Raw genomic sequence first — 15031 nt, forward strand, 5'->3', positions numbered from 1 at the left:
TGACACATGCTGTTTGCGATTCACGTAAAGTACTACTCCCTAAGTACAAGCCCATAGTACCTGCCACCTTTCATTGAACCTTACCCATCTGCTTTTATTACCAAAATAAGTGAAAGCACAGTATTAATCTTCAAAGAAATTGTGCCCCTATGTGAGATAGCTTGTTTCTTGGGTGCCAAGGACTCTGTGGGATACTGGACTGAAACAAAGTCTTTAGTAAAATACTTCAAGTTAAAAACAAAAAAGAGAAATCAACACAAAAATCAGACCTTTCAAAAATATTCTCTGTATTAAAATAATAAGCCAATGAACAGTTTTTCAGGTCAACATATTCGGATCCATCTTAGCATTTTAAGTGGATAAAGAAAGTGCAGAATGTACCATATGGCATTAAACACACACACCTGAATAGATTTGCTTCACTAACAAAAAGCTTGACAGAGGAAAACTTTGAGTGTCATTCAGATTGTTTTCCAGAATAAATATAGATTGTTAACTCATTACTTCCAATACTGGGGGTTTCTAATTTATTGTTTGCTTTAGAAAACCTGAATTCAGAATCCAGGATCAGCAGGGTCGTGTGCAAGGTAGCTCATATTTGCATATCTCTTTCAGGTGTATGGGATAGGTCCCTGTGTAACTGGGAATTTCTTCTGCTTCTTTCAGGTTTACACATAATACTCCTGACAAGTATTATTATTAAGAAGTAGCAGGCAGAACTGCTGTAGCTTCCTTTCAAGGAAAGCGATGCAATTTCAGAGATATTTGATCTCATGAGTTCTGAGGTGCAGCAGTAATCTGATGCATTTGCTTTGTGGTTGAAGCAGACCATGTGAGAAACTACTCAACTTACACCAGTCACAAAGCATGCCCAAGACAGAACAAAGGACTAACACAGGACTCCTGAAAGACAGCTCAGTATTTTCACTATCAGAATACACCTAAAGCTTTGTACCTTTAGAACTCCTGTCTTCATGGAAAAGGTTGGAGACTTAAAAGCAGCACTTGGATAGAATTTTATCTTTATATTATCTAAGCTATTAAACCTTAGGAGTCGCAGGTCCCCTTGAGGCAGATCCTGCAATAATGCTATTCTGTCTGGTGAATTTTTACTGTAAACTTCAGGTTTAACTTACATTTTCACCAGACGTGTGAAGCAAATACAAGCATCATATTTAGAGGACTTTTTGTCTATAATGACTTGCACCTGTCTACATTTCTGTACTCCAAATCTAAACAAGTCTGAGACCCGAGACTGGAAAACAGATTTATAAAATATCCGTGTCAAGTAAATCCACTAAGATAGTCTCCAGACATAAGTAGCTAATTGACAGGCTCCTTTAATTACTGAGTGACCCGGTCACACCTTTTTGCTGGAAACCTTTTAAATTTTCTCCTGACTAGGCAGAAAGGAAAACTCACAGTAATTTGAATGTACTTGCAAAAGTTCCACAACCTAGAAAGCATCCTCTCTCTCTCCAGCCCTCTGTGAGCAGGAATACATTGCATGACTAGCCTTACAAAAACAAAGACGTGACAACAAAACCGTGAGAGATACTCAGAACACACGTGTATTTTCATTTCTGAACAATAAAAGTGTCATAGTGCTTCACTGAACAAAAACATATGAAATGTCTTAAATTACCTGAAAGTCTGAGTCATAAGCAAGGACTCTGCACCAGAGAAAGCCAGGAAGGCAGAACTAAGAACATCTTTAAGGTTAGAATGCCCTCTTTGGGTATAAAGACATATTTGCAGCAACAGTAAATTTCATTAAGTACAGTGCTATTTTATGCTGTAGGAAGGAAAGCAAATCAAAGAATGCAAGTGTGCTACTCCAAGACTTCTAAAGATGTCAGAAATGACCCTCTAATTACCCTCTACTAGTAACAATGTTCTGAAGATGCTGCATAACAATAGCGAGGATGACAGCAATCCATACACAGCAGGGCAGAGGGACAGACAAGAAAGAGATGGGCATAACTAAAAGCAGGAAAGCTTCCAACTGGATACAAAGAAAAACTTTTTCACCCTGAGGGCAGGCAAGAAGTGAAGCAGGCTATGCAGAGAGTTTGTAACGTCCTTGGAAGTTTTCAGGGCCCAAGAAGGTAAAGCTCTGAGCAACCTGACACAACCCCAGAGTCAGTCCTGCTTTGAGCAGAGAATTGGACCAGAGATCATCTGAGGTTCCCTCAAACCCAAACTATCCTAACCTACCCCTAAGATTTAAATACATGCCTCAGGATTTGCAGTATTCCACTAGTTAACGATACCCACGACAAAAGTTCAAGAGCTTCATCTGTGGAGATGCACCCAACCTTGCAAGAAAGCAACTTCTCTGATTTATAACTCCACAAAGGAGTCACAAGAAGTTAGCAAACAATAGTTCAATCACATTCTGGAAGCTGAAAACAGCTGACTTTCTATAAATAAAATTCAGAATATAGTTCAATACTAGAAATAAATAAGGTCTCAAACAGCATTTAAGCATCCATCATCCACACACAGAGAGAAATTACAAGCTTTGGTGATGGGTCAGGGCCTTAAGCAAGACAGATACAGCAGAGCATAACAGCACAGGAACACCAATTGTTCCACAGCAGCAAGCCTTTAGTAGTTAGCTGGTGATTAAATGATGCTCATGAGCATCACTTAAATGTCACTTTGATCTATTGCAGTTATTTCACAAAATCTTTATTACTGAGGCTTTTTTACTGCCTGTACAAACACTGGCAAGCATTTCTCTTTGCTATATTAAAAATTATTTTGATACCTATTCCTAGGCTGCTTGCCAACTGGAAGACAAGATGGAGCCATCTGTGAGACTACAACTCTCTGAAGACACTTGCCTTTCAAAAACATAATCCCTTAAATGGTGCCAAGGGCATTACACACAAAAAAATCTAACATCACGTCTGAACAGCTGCAGCAAAACCTGCCTCTCACACGAATTTCCCAGCAAAGGAAGGAGGAAAACCACCTCTGCCCAGGGAATGCTGCCTCTACCCTATCCAGTCCATGAAGTCTGATTATGACATAAGCATGTAAAAAGTCACGCCTGAATACTTCGCCACACAGATGTATCAGGCAGCCACAACTCTGCCAGAGATCTAGATGTTATATATAACTGAATTAAGCAGCAAACAATTCCAAACACTTCTCTATCTTCTCTCTCTTGGTTTGGTAGAAATTTGAGGGATTTTTGGGGCAGGTCTCTTTCTTCTTCCACTACTTAGCAATGTTGGTCCTCAAAATATGTACTCAAACTGCTACCCAGGATTCCTTATGTCCTCTGCATCATCTTTACCTGGTCTGTTTGATTTTGATCATTATTACTCCTGGTATTGTATTATATTATCCCTGCTTGCCCCCGCCTTGTAATCCTCCTTTTAAAAACTCCTTTCATATTTTATATCATGATTTCCAAGCCATTAGAGATCACTTTTAGACAGCTAACATGTAGAACAATTACTCCCAAGAGACCTGCAAGAAAGACAGCGACTCCATGTACTTCTCATGGCTTGCACTGAACAGTCATTCTGGCCTCTCAGCATTAAAACCACAGCCAACCTAGACTTGCAAGGGTCACACTTAATGCCTAGGCTTCCAACTTCATGCCTAGGCAAAGCACACAGAGTTTCACTAGGGCATGGCAGCACACAAAGCAGTAACACAAGAAGTGCATGTGCATCCAGATCCGGGAGAAAAGTCTGGACTCTCATCAAGAAATTCAGTGCCACACCAAACTCACCAGAAACACAGCAAAACAATTGCTACACACCATGCTCGCTACTTGTAACAAAGTTATTATTTTAAAATAATACTAATTTAATGCAGAAAGTGAATGACATGAGTATACACTGCCTACTTAACCCAAAGATGGAAAACCTTACTAACTGCACTGTAAAAGATAAACAGAAGGCCTTGAAGAACAACAGGGCAAGCCGGTAGGTTTCACAAAGGGCAATCAAAAGTCTTATGGATTATTCTTCCCAGAACAGCAATGCTGGTTTTTAGCTCCCAGTCCTACCCCACACAGGAAAAGACAGTAACAAATCTACTCCTGAAAATCTACACCATAACTATACCCAAGGTGGGCAGAAAGCATCTCCTCGGTTAACATGAAATGGATCCTAACTTGACCCTTGAACAGATGATCCCATGGAAAATTCTGTCATTGGCAAAAGCTGGCACCGTAGCAGGAAAATTCTCAATCAGCTAAAAGAACTAATATACTACTAGTAGTGCTCACTGCATACAAAAAAAAGAAGCAGAAGCTGATCTTTTCTTATCTTACAGCAACTCGAGACCCCCTGGCAAACCTGGATTTTCCTCCGTCTTCATTCTCATAGGAAGCAGACATCTAGTTCTGATGGACTGCTCAGAGAAAACCATTAACTGGAGCAGCTCTTCTCTCACAGCCAAGTCTGTACAAGTCCCCAGCAGACCACAAGCATGGGAACACTACAGCAGCTGTCTCACTATGATCATGTTCAGGCTCCCCAGGAAAAGGGAAACACAGTACCTGTTGATTATTAACTATCTTGGGAGCAAAACCACACAGAGGATCGGCTGCTCTGGCACTGCACCCCAGGCAACAGTAACCAGGCCCTTCTTACACAATTTCAGTGAGAGTCTCCGCAAGATTTTCACTGCTCTGAGCAAATGAAAGCGTACTGCAAGGATTCTGGCAGGACAGGAGCAAAGTGTCAGCATGGTGCCCTGCTAAAACAGTGCCGTCCCACTGCAGTGGCAGCATAGCTTGGGACCATCCAAGGTGTCCAAGAGTTCCTCATGCCCAAGACTCCACATCACTGCTGAAGCACAGATATTAGCACCCTATCCACATCACTCCCATCAGAGACACAGCAACCAAAAGGATGTTAACAGTAAGGAAATCGAACTAAAACAACTATCATCATTTGGTAAAATATCACCAAACTCAGCAGCTGTGTGTCACATCCTGTGGAGACTGGTGTGCCTATGGCTCTTCAGGAGCAGAGCTGGGAACGCAGCACAGCCAGAGCTCAGCTTGAACTATTAGTGCAAATACTGACAGGTTAATGCACTACTCATTAAATGGGAAAAGCCAAGCCCCAGCAAACAGCTGTGCTGCCCATTTCCCTCCATCACCTGGATCTCCACGGGCCATTAGCAACAGGAAGCACCTGAAACTTAGACAGCACAACGAAATTCAATCTCATTCCTGCCTCAGTAACCATCCTTGTCCAAAATCCTATCAGAGAACAGAAAGCTCTTGTCCCCAAAGCCACGCTCTCTAACAATATGGGGAAATTAAGTTGATACGATCAGCCTAGCTCTTGCAACAAAAAGTCAGATATTTTATGGAACTGAGGCTGCCTCAATTTACCACCCTGAACAAGCTCAGGGATGTTCCTTCCTTTGAACCTCATGGTGTTTCCCTGAAGTAAAACATTTACATGTGGAGGAAGGGGAACAACCAACCACAAGAATTAGATAGCTGTAACGTAAAGAAAAAGTCTGTGGCTACAAGCATTTGGCCTTGTAAGTGGTGTCCCTCGGCACCATTCCAAGTGCCTGCATATCTGCAGGAATCATAACCCATGAGACTAAGCTGCTACATCAGTGGGAAGAATGCTTACCACCGTAACAGAAACAAAATACTTCAAGTATCCCAGTAAAACAGCAAGAAAGCAGTTTACTATCATGAAAAAAAACCTATTCTTCCCCTTCCCATGCTCTCTGGAGACTTGATGGCTTCCCAAAAACAAAACAAAAAGATGTTAAAAACGGTTTCCTTTATTGCTTAAAGCATATTTTTCAGACCAAAAGGCCTGACTGGTGATTTAAACTCAAATTGCTGTCAGATGAATGAGCTGAGCTAGGGACTATGGTGCTCACCCCATTAATCAATAAAGTTGTGAAGCCATTGACAAACTTCATTACCTACAGACACATTCAAAACATCACTATAATCAGATTCTAATTTTCCATTAGTATTATTATTCACCATTAAGCACAGTCTTGAAAAGCTACACCAATGCCACATGCCTCACTACACAGACCTGGAGACTTTCAAAACAATTCAGAAAATCTAGTGGTATCAACTCCCAGATCCTGCCTCTCCCACAGATACTAACCCTTTGATTTTATTTCGTTTTGGAATATTCACTATCAGCCTCTTGACTTTTCACTCCACAGGCTGCCTTAAAATCTCCCTACTTAGAGATTTTCCTCTGTAATGGTTTCCTGCCCGGCTGACCTCTCGGCCCAGCAAAGCAAGACTTTCAACAAGAGCACATTAAACCCCTCCAAACAACCAACTCTTCAGCCATTGCAGAGAACAGGGAAAGTTCACATACACCACATCCATTCGGCTCTTAATTTCAAGGAGCCACTTTTCCCACACAGCTCTTTCCCAAAGAGATTTTATAATCTAAGGATACGTACAGCGTGTTTAACAAATTTCTGTTCAGTTGTAGTTCTGACACGGTTGCTCTTTCATTCAATCCATAAACACAGGCAGTGCATACAACCTTAAAACTAAAGGAGCTAGCTAAGCACTACTAAGAAAATGTATTTTCCACTTTCCATCCTTTATTCTGAGTACACAGCTGTTTACATAGTAAATATTTACTATTCAAGGTAAAATCTAATTTGGTTGGGGGTTTTTACACTTGTCACTGTTATGACCAAACAGAGTGACAGAGGGCAAAAAAGAGCAGAGTAACAAGACAATTTACCCTGACACAGGGGTGACACGACTAACACACCTATTTGTAAAGCAGCAAGAGAGGAAGGGAGGAGGGGGTGAGAAAAATCAGAAAGTGCCATTGATCACACTCATTAAACAGCTGGGTCCCAATTAGAAATATATCACACAGAGATAATAAGAGGTGTTCTGGAAGGAAGCTTGGCTGTGAGATGAAGGAGGGTCTGAAACACAGCAAGCAGCATTTTGCAGTACATACAAAGGGGAGGCAGAATCCAAATTCTGCAAGTCCCAAAGGAATCATACCAAACAAAGAAACCCTACTTGAGGCAAGCACATGATCTCACTCCTCTGCCTGCAGACTTCAGATTACTCATTAAGCCACTTCACATTCTCAGCATCAATAAATAGGGAAGTAACTCTATGTCAATAGCTAATTCAATTTCCATAGAGAAAACATGTTTAGCAAACAAAGTACGCCCATAGTGGATCTCAGCTTCCACAGCAGCAGTAGCTAGCAGGCTTGACAAAAAAATATTTCTCCTTGAAAGCATTTTTCAGGTGAGCTGTTAATGGAATCCACACCTATATGCTAAAGGAGAAGAAAAAAGAAAATTACATGGAGAGTTAAATAGTTAACACTACACAGAATTAAGGAAACACCTTCAAATAAGGATACTACCACGCTTAAAATGGGAACAGCAGCCTTTGTTCAGTGCCAGAGGGCCAAGTTTTTCCTCGTGTGACTGCTGGTTTACAAAGGGCGCATTCATTCCGAATACATAAGGGTTTTGCAGCAGTCTTCCTTCACGAATATTGAATAGTATTACAACATACCCTGGGTTCAATCCTAATCTAAGTGACACAGCATGAAAGGGCTGCTTTCTGGAAAGAGACAGAAGATGCTAAGGATGAACTTGGAAATCACTATGGCAACTCCACAGGTCCCTTCCCGTTCACCTTGGAGGCAATACTCCAAAGGAGACAGGAAAACCCCTTTCCACAGGAGCCGTTAATATGCATTATGGCCAAAACCAGAAAGGTCACAGACTGCCCCTGCTCAATTAGAAAGAGGGCTTTGCTCAAAGAAACACAATGCTAAAATGGGAAAAGAATAAATCATAACTCCCGAGGAGCACTCATGAGGCGTCACACACTCGAGTAAATTGCACTTGAAAGGTCATCTGGTTCAGTAGCTGTCAAGGGCTCAAGCTATGGCGGGCAAAAAAAGCCTAACCGAGTGTGCCTAATTTGTGAACAAAGTCAGAATTAACCTTTAGGGTTTTCGCTTTTGTCAGTACAAAACATTGTTTGCAGTGCTTTCTGTCCTCCTGTTCATCACAATTAATTTCTCCTGGTGCTAATAAATCTTCTTTTCTTACACGGACCCACTACAATTCCACCAGCAGCAGCTTAGGCCCAAAGTTTTGACTTCACTTTACTGAAGAGAACAAAGGATGATTTATCTAAATTTAAAGAGGGAGGAAGCCAGTGGTTATACAATACTTGCCTCTGACTGTTTTTTAGAGTGCTGCTGCACTGTAATCATCAGTGTAATATATGAGAACGTGCCACTTTCAGTGCCCAATCTCAAAGAGAGCTATATAGAAAATTAATAACTCTGATAGCATCATAGACTGGGAAGAAAAAAAGACATATTGGATATGGTCCTTATCTCAAGTGTACAAAACAGTGCACATAAGCATTTGGTGGTTCTTGTACATTCCTTCAATTTGCCATGATCCAAATATTTTAAGTAACCACAAATCTCTAAACTCAGCCTTTTTTTCATTTAAATCAAATATTTGTTTTAAACACCCCTACTTTCCAGTTTCATAAGGGCCTAGAAGCCCTATGAATAGTAAAAAATGTACCGTAGCTTCAACTGGAAAACCACGGTCAATGCCTTCCCAGAATGAACCACAACAATTTCAACTTCAGCAATGAAATGGGGGAATACCTATACATCACCATTAAAGGGACTTTAGTATTTTAACACCAAGAAAAGTTTTAATAAAGTAGAACTTCTCCCATTTTCAAGAGTTACTGTAAGGCAAATAGCAAATTAGCAAGTAAATGAACCAACAGGAAGGGGCAAAACCAGAGATAATGCATCCCAGGGGACTTCACTTACTTCTTTGAAAACTGTCATTACTTCTAATTAGCAGCAGCACTTGCTGGTATACCTTCTGCAGCATACTTTGTGGAAGCCTTTATTATAAAAGCACTTCACTGCAGAACTTCTAAATTGCTATTCAAAAGCAGAGCAAGAAGTTACTCAAGCACTTGTACACAAAGATTTGTGTGGATTACCACAACAGGAATGAGCTGTTTTCTATTAAACTGTTGGCAAGGACAACTGAAGTGTTTGAATAAAGTCTTGGTGGACTCATGGGGCTAGGAGAACCACGTATCCCAAACAACCCAAAAGACAGCAGACATACCTAGTGAGAAATATACCTTTCTTTCCCAGTTGTCCTGGGAAAGGTGTTTTTTTCCAGAATTTCCCCATGGCTCCAGCCTTTTGCCAGCACCAGTGTTGGTAAGGAGGGCAGCCCTAGTTCAAACCAGCTGATTGCTGCTGCTCTGAGAGAAGAGGAGAGCAGTTCATCCCCATCAGAGGTCATGGTCTTATAAAATTCAGTTATGTATAAAACATATTCACACAGAGTGCCCGCTGAGAAGGCAGTTTTCTTTTTCTTCCTTAAGCCAGGACTAGAGACTGGGTGACTTTCCTAAGAGCACCATTACTTCCCTCTTTGCAGTTGGTTATTCAAAAAATAAACAAATAAACTATACACCTTTGTATCAACATAACTGCGCTCACACTGGCTGAAGTGAAATCAAAGTATCTTATCTTTTGAGTTAAAAAAAATGGTAGCTACTTTAATTCAAAGTGCAACACCGTTCCGTAGACTGCGTTAACTGCGAAACAAATGCCAACATCACCGGGAACTTAAAAAAAAAAAAAAAAAAAAAAAGAAAGAAAAAAAAGACCAAAAAACTCCTAAAACTTTCGGACTGTGCAATGAAATATCAATATTTTTTGACCGAAAAAAAAACCCCACCCCTACGTTCTCCCCATACTCAACACGACTCTCAGGAGCTGCCGACGCTCCCAGCCCAGCCCGAGGGCAGCATCCAGCCGAGCCACCCGGCCCCTCCAGCGGGGAGCAGCGCTGCCGGCGCCGGCCGGGGTGCCCCGCGCCCCCCGCGCGGTCAGGGGCTCCCCCTGTGGAGCTCTCCGGGCGGGCACCCCCGCGGCCCCGCTTCCTCCCCCGCAGCACCCGCGGTGCCCCGGCCCCCGCTCACCTGGGCCCGCCGCGTCCCCCCCGCCGCCGCGGCGCCGCCTGTCGGTACCGCCCGGCCGGGGCTGCGGCCGCCACATCCCGGCCCCCGGCCCGCACCGGGCGGAAAGCGGCCCTGGCCCCGGCCACTCCCCGCCGGGGGCGGGCCCGAGGCAGCTCCGCCGCCCTGGGGAAGGAGAGGGCGGCGGGCGGGACCGGCTCCGGAGTATGGTGGGGTGCGGGCGGCGGAGGGAGCGGTGCGGCCGGGGCTGGGCGCACGCACCGCCCCAGGGAACAAGGGTCCTCCGGGATCCCGCCCGCGCGGTGCTCGCAGGCTGTCTAGGCTCTTCTGCTCCCGCAGGTCTGCAGCACTAAGTTAGGGGGGAGAGGAATCAGGGAATCACAGAATCGGTCAGATTGGAAGGGACCACAGTGGTCCAAGCTTCCTGCTCAAGCAGGGTCATCCTAGAGCACATGGCACAGGATTGTATTCCAGATGGTTCTGGAATATTTCCAGTGAGGGAGACTCCACAACCTCTTGGCACAATCTGTTCCAGTGTCCGCATAGTAAAGAAGTTCTTACTCATATCCAGATGGAATTTCCTGTGCATTGGTTTCTCCCCATTGTCTCTTGTCCTATTGCTCGGCACCACTGGGAAGAGCCGGGCTCCATCCTCTTCATACCTTCCCCTCAGGTACTTAAAAACATGGGTAAGGCCCCCTCTCAGTCATCTTTCCTGAGGCTGAACAGGCCCAGCTCCTTCAGCCTTTCCTCAGAGGGGAGATGCTCCAGTCCCTTTAATCATCTCTGTATCCCTCCATTGGACCCGCTCCAGGAGCTCCATATCTCTGTTGTACTGAGGAGCCCAGAACTGGATACAGCACTCCAGATGCGGCCTCACCAGGGCTGAGTAGAGGGGCAGGATTGACCTGCTGGCAATGCTCTTCCTAATGCATCCTAGGATTCCATCGGCCTTCTTGTCCACGTGTGTGTGGGCATGGCTCACAGACAGCTTGTTAGCACTGGGACCTTCAGGTCCTTTTCCACAGAGCTGTTTTCCATCATGTCAAGCCCATGACTCATACCAGTGCCTGGGGTCATTCCACCCCAGGTGAAGGACATGACCTATGCTACACGTACAGATATATGGCCTCCATCTCACACGTCCCAGCATCACAGGGGTATGGCTACAACAAATACATATACCAAATGTACTCTTGGAAAACAATTTATTTTCAGGTTTAGCCATACTGGGCGCTGCTTGGTTTCAGAGCCATCATGTGACCCTTTGTGAGCCCTTCTCCACCAGGACTTAAAAGGATACTAATAAAGTCTGCAGATGATACAAAACTGGGAGGAGCAGTTTACTCCTTTGAAAGCAGGGACGCCCTGCAGAGAGACCTGGACAAATCAAAGGGCTGGGCAATCACCAACCATATGAAGCTCAACCAGGAAAAGTGCTGAATTCGGCACCTGGGATGGGGCAACCCTGGCTGTATGGACAGACTGGGGAATGAGACACTGGAAAGCAGCACCATGGAAAGGGACCTGGGGATCCTGGTCGATGGCAAGTTGAACATGAGCCAGCAGTGCCCTGGCAGCCAGGAGGGCCAACCCTGTCCTGGGGGGCATCAGGCTCAGCATCACCAGCCGGGCAAGGGAGGGGATTGTCCTGCTCTGCTCTGCACTGGGGCGGCCTCGCCTTGAGTGCTGTGTGAGTGCTGGGCACCACAAAGAAAGAATGATATAAAGCTCTTAGAGAGTGTCCAGAGGAGGTCAATGAAGATGATGAAGAGCCTTGAGGGGAAGCCGTCACTTGTTCTGTTCAGCCTGGAGAAAAGGAGACTGAGGGAAGACTTCATTGCAGTTACAACTTCTTCGTGAGAGGAAGAGGAGGGGCAGGCACTGATCTCTTCTCTGAGGTGACCAGGGACAGGACCCGAGGCAATGGCCTGAAGCTGTGTCAGGGGAGGTTTAGGCTGGATATTAGGAAAAGGTTCTTCACCCAGGGGTGGTTGGGCAATGGAACAGGCTCCCCAGGGAAGTGGTCACAGGACCAAGCCTGACAGGGTTCAAGAAGCCGTTGGCCAACACTCTCAGGCACATGGTGTGATTCTCAGGACTGTCCTGTGCCAGGCCAAGAGTTAGTCTCCGTGATCCCTGTGGGTCACTTCCAACTCGGAATATTCTGTGATACTGTGAATTCTATGAATGTGTTTTCATTGGTTTTGTCTGACTCCACACATCTTTATGTCACAGAGCTTTTTCATTTTGTTGTAAGGTGCTATCATTTATATATATGCATGGGTTTTGTTGGGATAGAGGCAATTTTGTTCGTAATAGCTTATTTAGGACTCTGTTTCGGGTTTGTGACCAGAGTAAGGGATGCTTTAGCTGGGCAGTGCATACCCTGCTTCTTGAACTGCCCTGCTGGTGAGCAGGCTAGGGTATACAAGAAGGGACACAGCTGGGACAGCCTGACCTAAACAACCCAAGGGATATTCCAAACCATATGTCCACATGGTGTCATGCCCAACAGTAACAAGGCTGGGGGAAGGAGGAGGAAGAGAGGACGTTCAAATTTATGGCATTTTTCTTCCAAATTCACTGTTATGCAGGATGGAGCCCTGCTTTCCTGGGGATGACTGAGTGCCTGCCTGCCCATGGGAAGTGGTGCACGAGTTCTGTGTTTTGCTTTGCTTACGCATGTGGCTTTTGCTTTACCTATTGACCTATCTATGTCTCAGCCCACGAGTTTTCTCACTTTTGCCTTTCTGATTCTCTCTCCCATCCTGTTGGGGTGGGAGGTGAGTCAGCAAGTGGCTGCATGGGGATTAGCTGCCTGCCAGAATTAACCCTTAATATACAGCAAATCATTCCAAGTCCTTTTACTAAGATCACTGTACCTTCCCTGAGTCTGTCCTCTTGAACTTACATATCATTGGAACAACATGAATTTCTGCGAAAATCCCCTTTCCTGTTTTGTGTTTTAGGTAATTTTAGTGCTCCACCATTTCCTGTGTATCTTTTCCTCCCCAGTTAACACATACATCTTCTTTTGCTATCCCTAGTATTTCTTTACTGACAGTTTTATTTCTATTGTTATTCATGGTTATGAGCTTTATATAAGCTTATGAGTGCCCACTGACTACAGCTTTTATTAACTTTCCTAAAGTGGTACCTGCTTCAAGCATAGATCACCATACCCATTATATTAACCATGTACATGAAATCAGTGTTTTCGAGGTGGCCTCCATCCATCCTAGTCTTCAAGAATGCTCCTTCCTTCTCAGATGCAGGAAATGCAATTTTAAGTTAAATATACCATCCTGTGCACAAGGAAGTTTTCACAACATTCAGAAAAGTTGCTAAAAAAAGCCCAGGTTTATCTAACAACTGTCATCTTACTGATTTTCTCTGGTTTCAGTCCATTTACTAAGAAATACAGGACATGCTAAGAGAGTTTTGACCTCCTGTTCCAGCCTGCGCCCTTCCTGACTTGTGAGAGAAGACAGCAAGCAGCTGTGCCTCACATGCCAAAAATAGCCACACATCCTTCTCCTTCTTCCTTCAGCCTTGCTGCTGTGCTTCTGATTCAAGTGATGTCAGTGCTGGCTCCCATCATTCAGAAAGAAATTGGTGGTGAAAGGGCAGCTGTATGGGTGCAGACAGGGGCCATCTAGCACACCCTTGCCTCCAGCTCAAAGCCAGGGCAGTTGTCTCAGCAAAAGCAGGAACAAGGCAGCACCCACAACACTTCCCCTTTGGACTCTCCCTCCAAAGAGGGAGACACATTGGGACCAATGTGTGCCAAGGCGGTTCCTCAGCTCAGTTTGGTTTGTTGAGTCAGTAGCCTGCAGTGGCTCTCATGCTCTCTGAGGGCTTGCCCAGCCCCACCTGGAGCCCACTTCAGCTTTTGGCCCACACAGCACGCATGGGTGAGGGATTCCCCAGGTCTCACCTGCTGCACAAGGCACCAGCTCTTGATCTGAGCCTGGCTGTGGCTCCCTGCCTTTGAAACCTCCTGGATTTTTGTGCTTGAAAAAACAGATTTTTTCCAATGTAGCTGTGCCTCTGATGATTTCCTGTGTTAACACATCAAGTAGTCCCTTTTCCAAACCGTGCAGTGCTAAACTAATCAGACTCACCTTGTACACAGCCCCTCTCTAATTTTTTTCCCTTTCTGCTTTTTGGGATGAGGGGACTAAGTAAGTGTTCAGGTTTGCTATGGATTCCTGCAGTGGCATCTTCATGCTTCTTGTTGTGTTCTGTGTTCCTTTGCAAATGGTCCGTAACACTTGATTGAGTGCTGCCACACACTTAACTGATGTTTTCTGATATGTAACTAATGCCACCGTCTCCTTCTCAGTGCGATCACTTCAGAGCTTTTCATCTTATATGAGAGGCTAGGATTTTTTTTCCTAGTAGGTGCTGATTTAGTCTACACACAGTGAATTCCATCTGTGGTTTGATTTCCCAGTTATTCAGCCTCGCAAGGTCCTTCTGTTGTTCTTTGCAGCCAGCTCTTGTTCATGCTACCTCAAATAACTCAGCATCAGCAGCAGACTTGTTTCAGCAGCTTATATGGTGAACAGCAGAGGTTCAAGAGACACTAGTCAATCCAAAGCTACCAAAAGGTACATAGTGTCAAAATAAATATTTAAAGAAGGGGGGCATGAGCTGTACTCAGGAAAAAAACCCTGCTAGTGAATTCTGTGCATCACTGGGAGAGTTAAAGTTTATCCCAAACCACCTCACTTCTGCTTCAGGTGAGCTCGCCTTACCTCATGTGTGCTCACATCAGTGTGTATATTTAACAAAAAAGTCCCACCACAATAGAATACTCAGCAGGCTGTAATTCATTACCTCAGATGAAAATCAGGAATATGTGCGAATATGTGTTTGTGTGTACACAGAACATGGCATTCTGTTCCTTTATCCAGAAAGGAACTGCTTTTCAACAACCATGCCCATTCAATTGCCAGACCACTGGAAAGGACTTGCACGGGGATGGCAGATAGTTTTTACTGAAGACTTTAAGCGAAACTG

The 15031-nt window shown here is 44.4% G+C and overlaps 1 protein-coding gene across 2 annotated transcripts in view; it reads right to left on the bottom strand.

Annotated features, from left to right (window-relative positions):
• Positions 1-10104, bottom strand: part of DISC1 (DISC1 scaffold protein) — a 193955-nt gene extending 183851 nt beyond the window's left edge. For both annotated transcript variants that reach the window (XR_007202537.1, XM_048298528.1), the window contains exon 1: positions 10007-10104. Coding sequence is in view for 1 of the 2 variants with exons in the window: in XM_048298528.1 (XP_048154485.1) it covers positions 10007-10082 (76 nt within the window). In the remaining variant the exon portion in view is untranslated. The remainder of the gene's footprint in view (positions 1-10006) is intronic.
• Positions 10105-15031: the final 4927 nt, after the last annotated feature.

Source organism: Corvus hawaiiensis, chromosome 3 (genome assembly GCF_020740725.1).
Source record: "Corvus hawaiiensis isolate bCorHaw1 chromosome 3, bCorHaw1.pri.cur, whole genome shotgun sequence".
In the NCBI taxonomy this organism is placed as follows: Eukaryota; Metazoa; Chordata; class Aves; order Passeriformes; family Corvidae; genus Corvus; species Corvus hawaiiensis.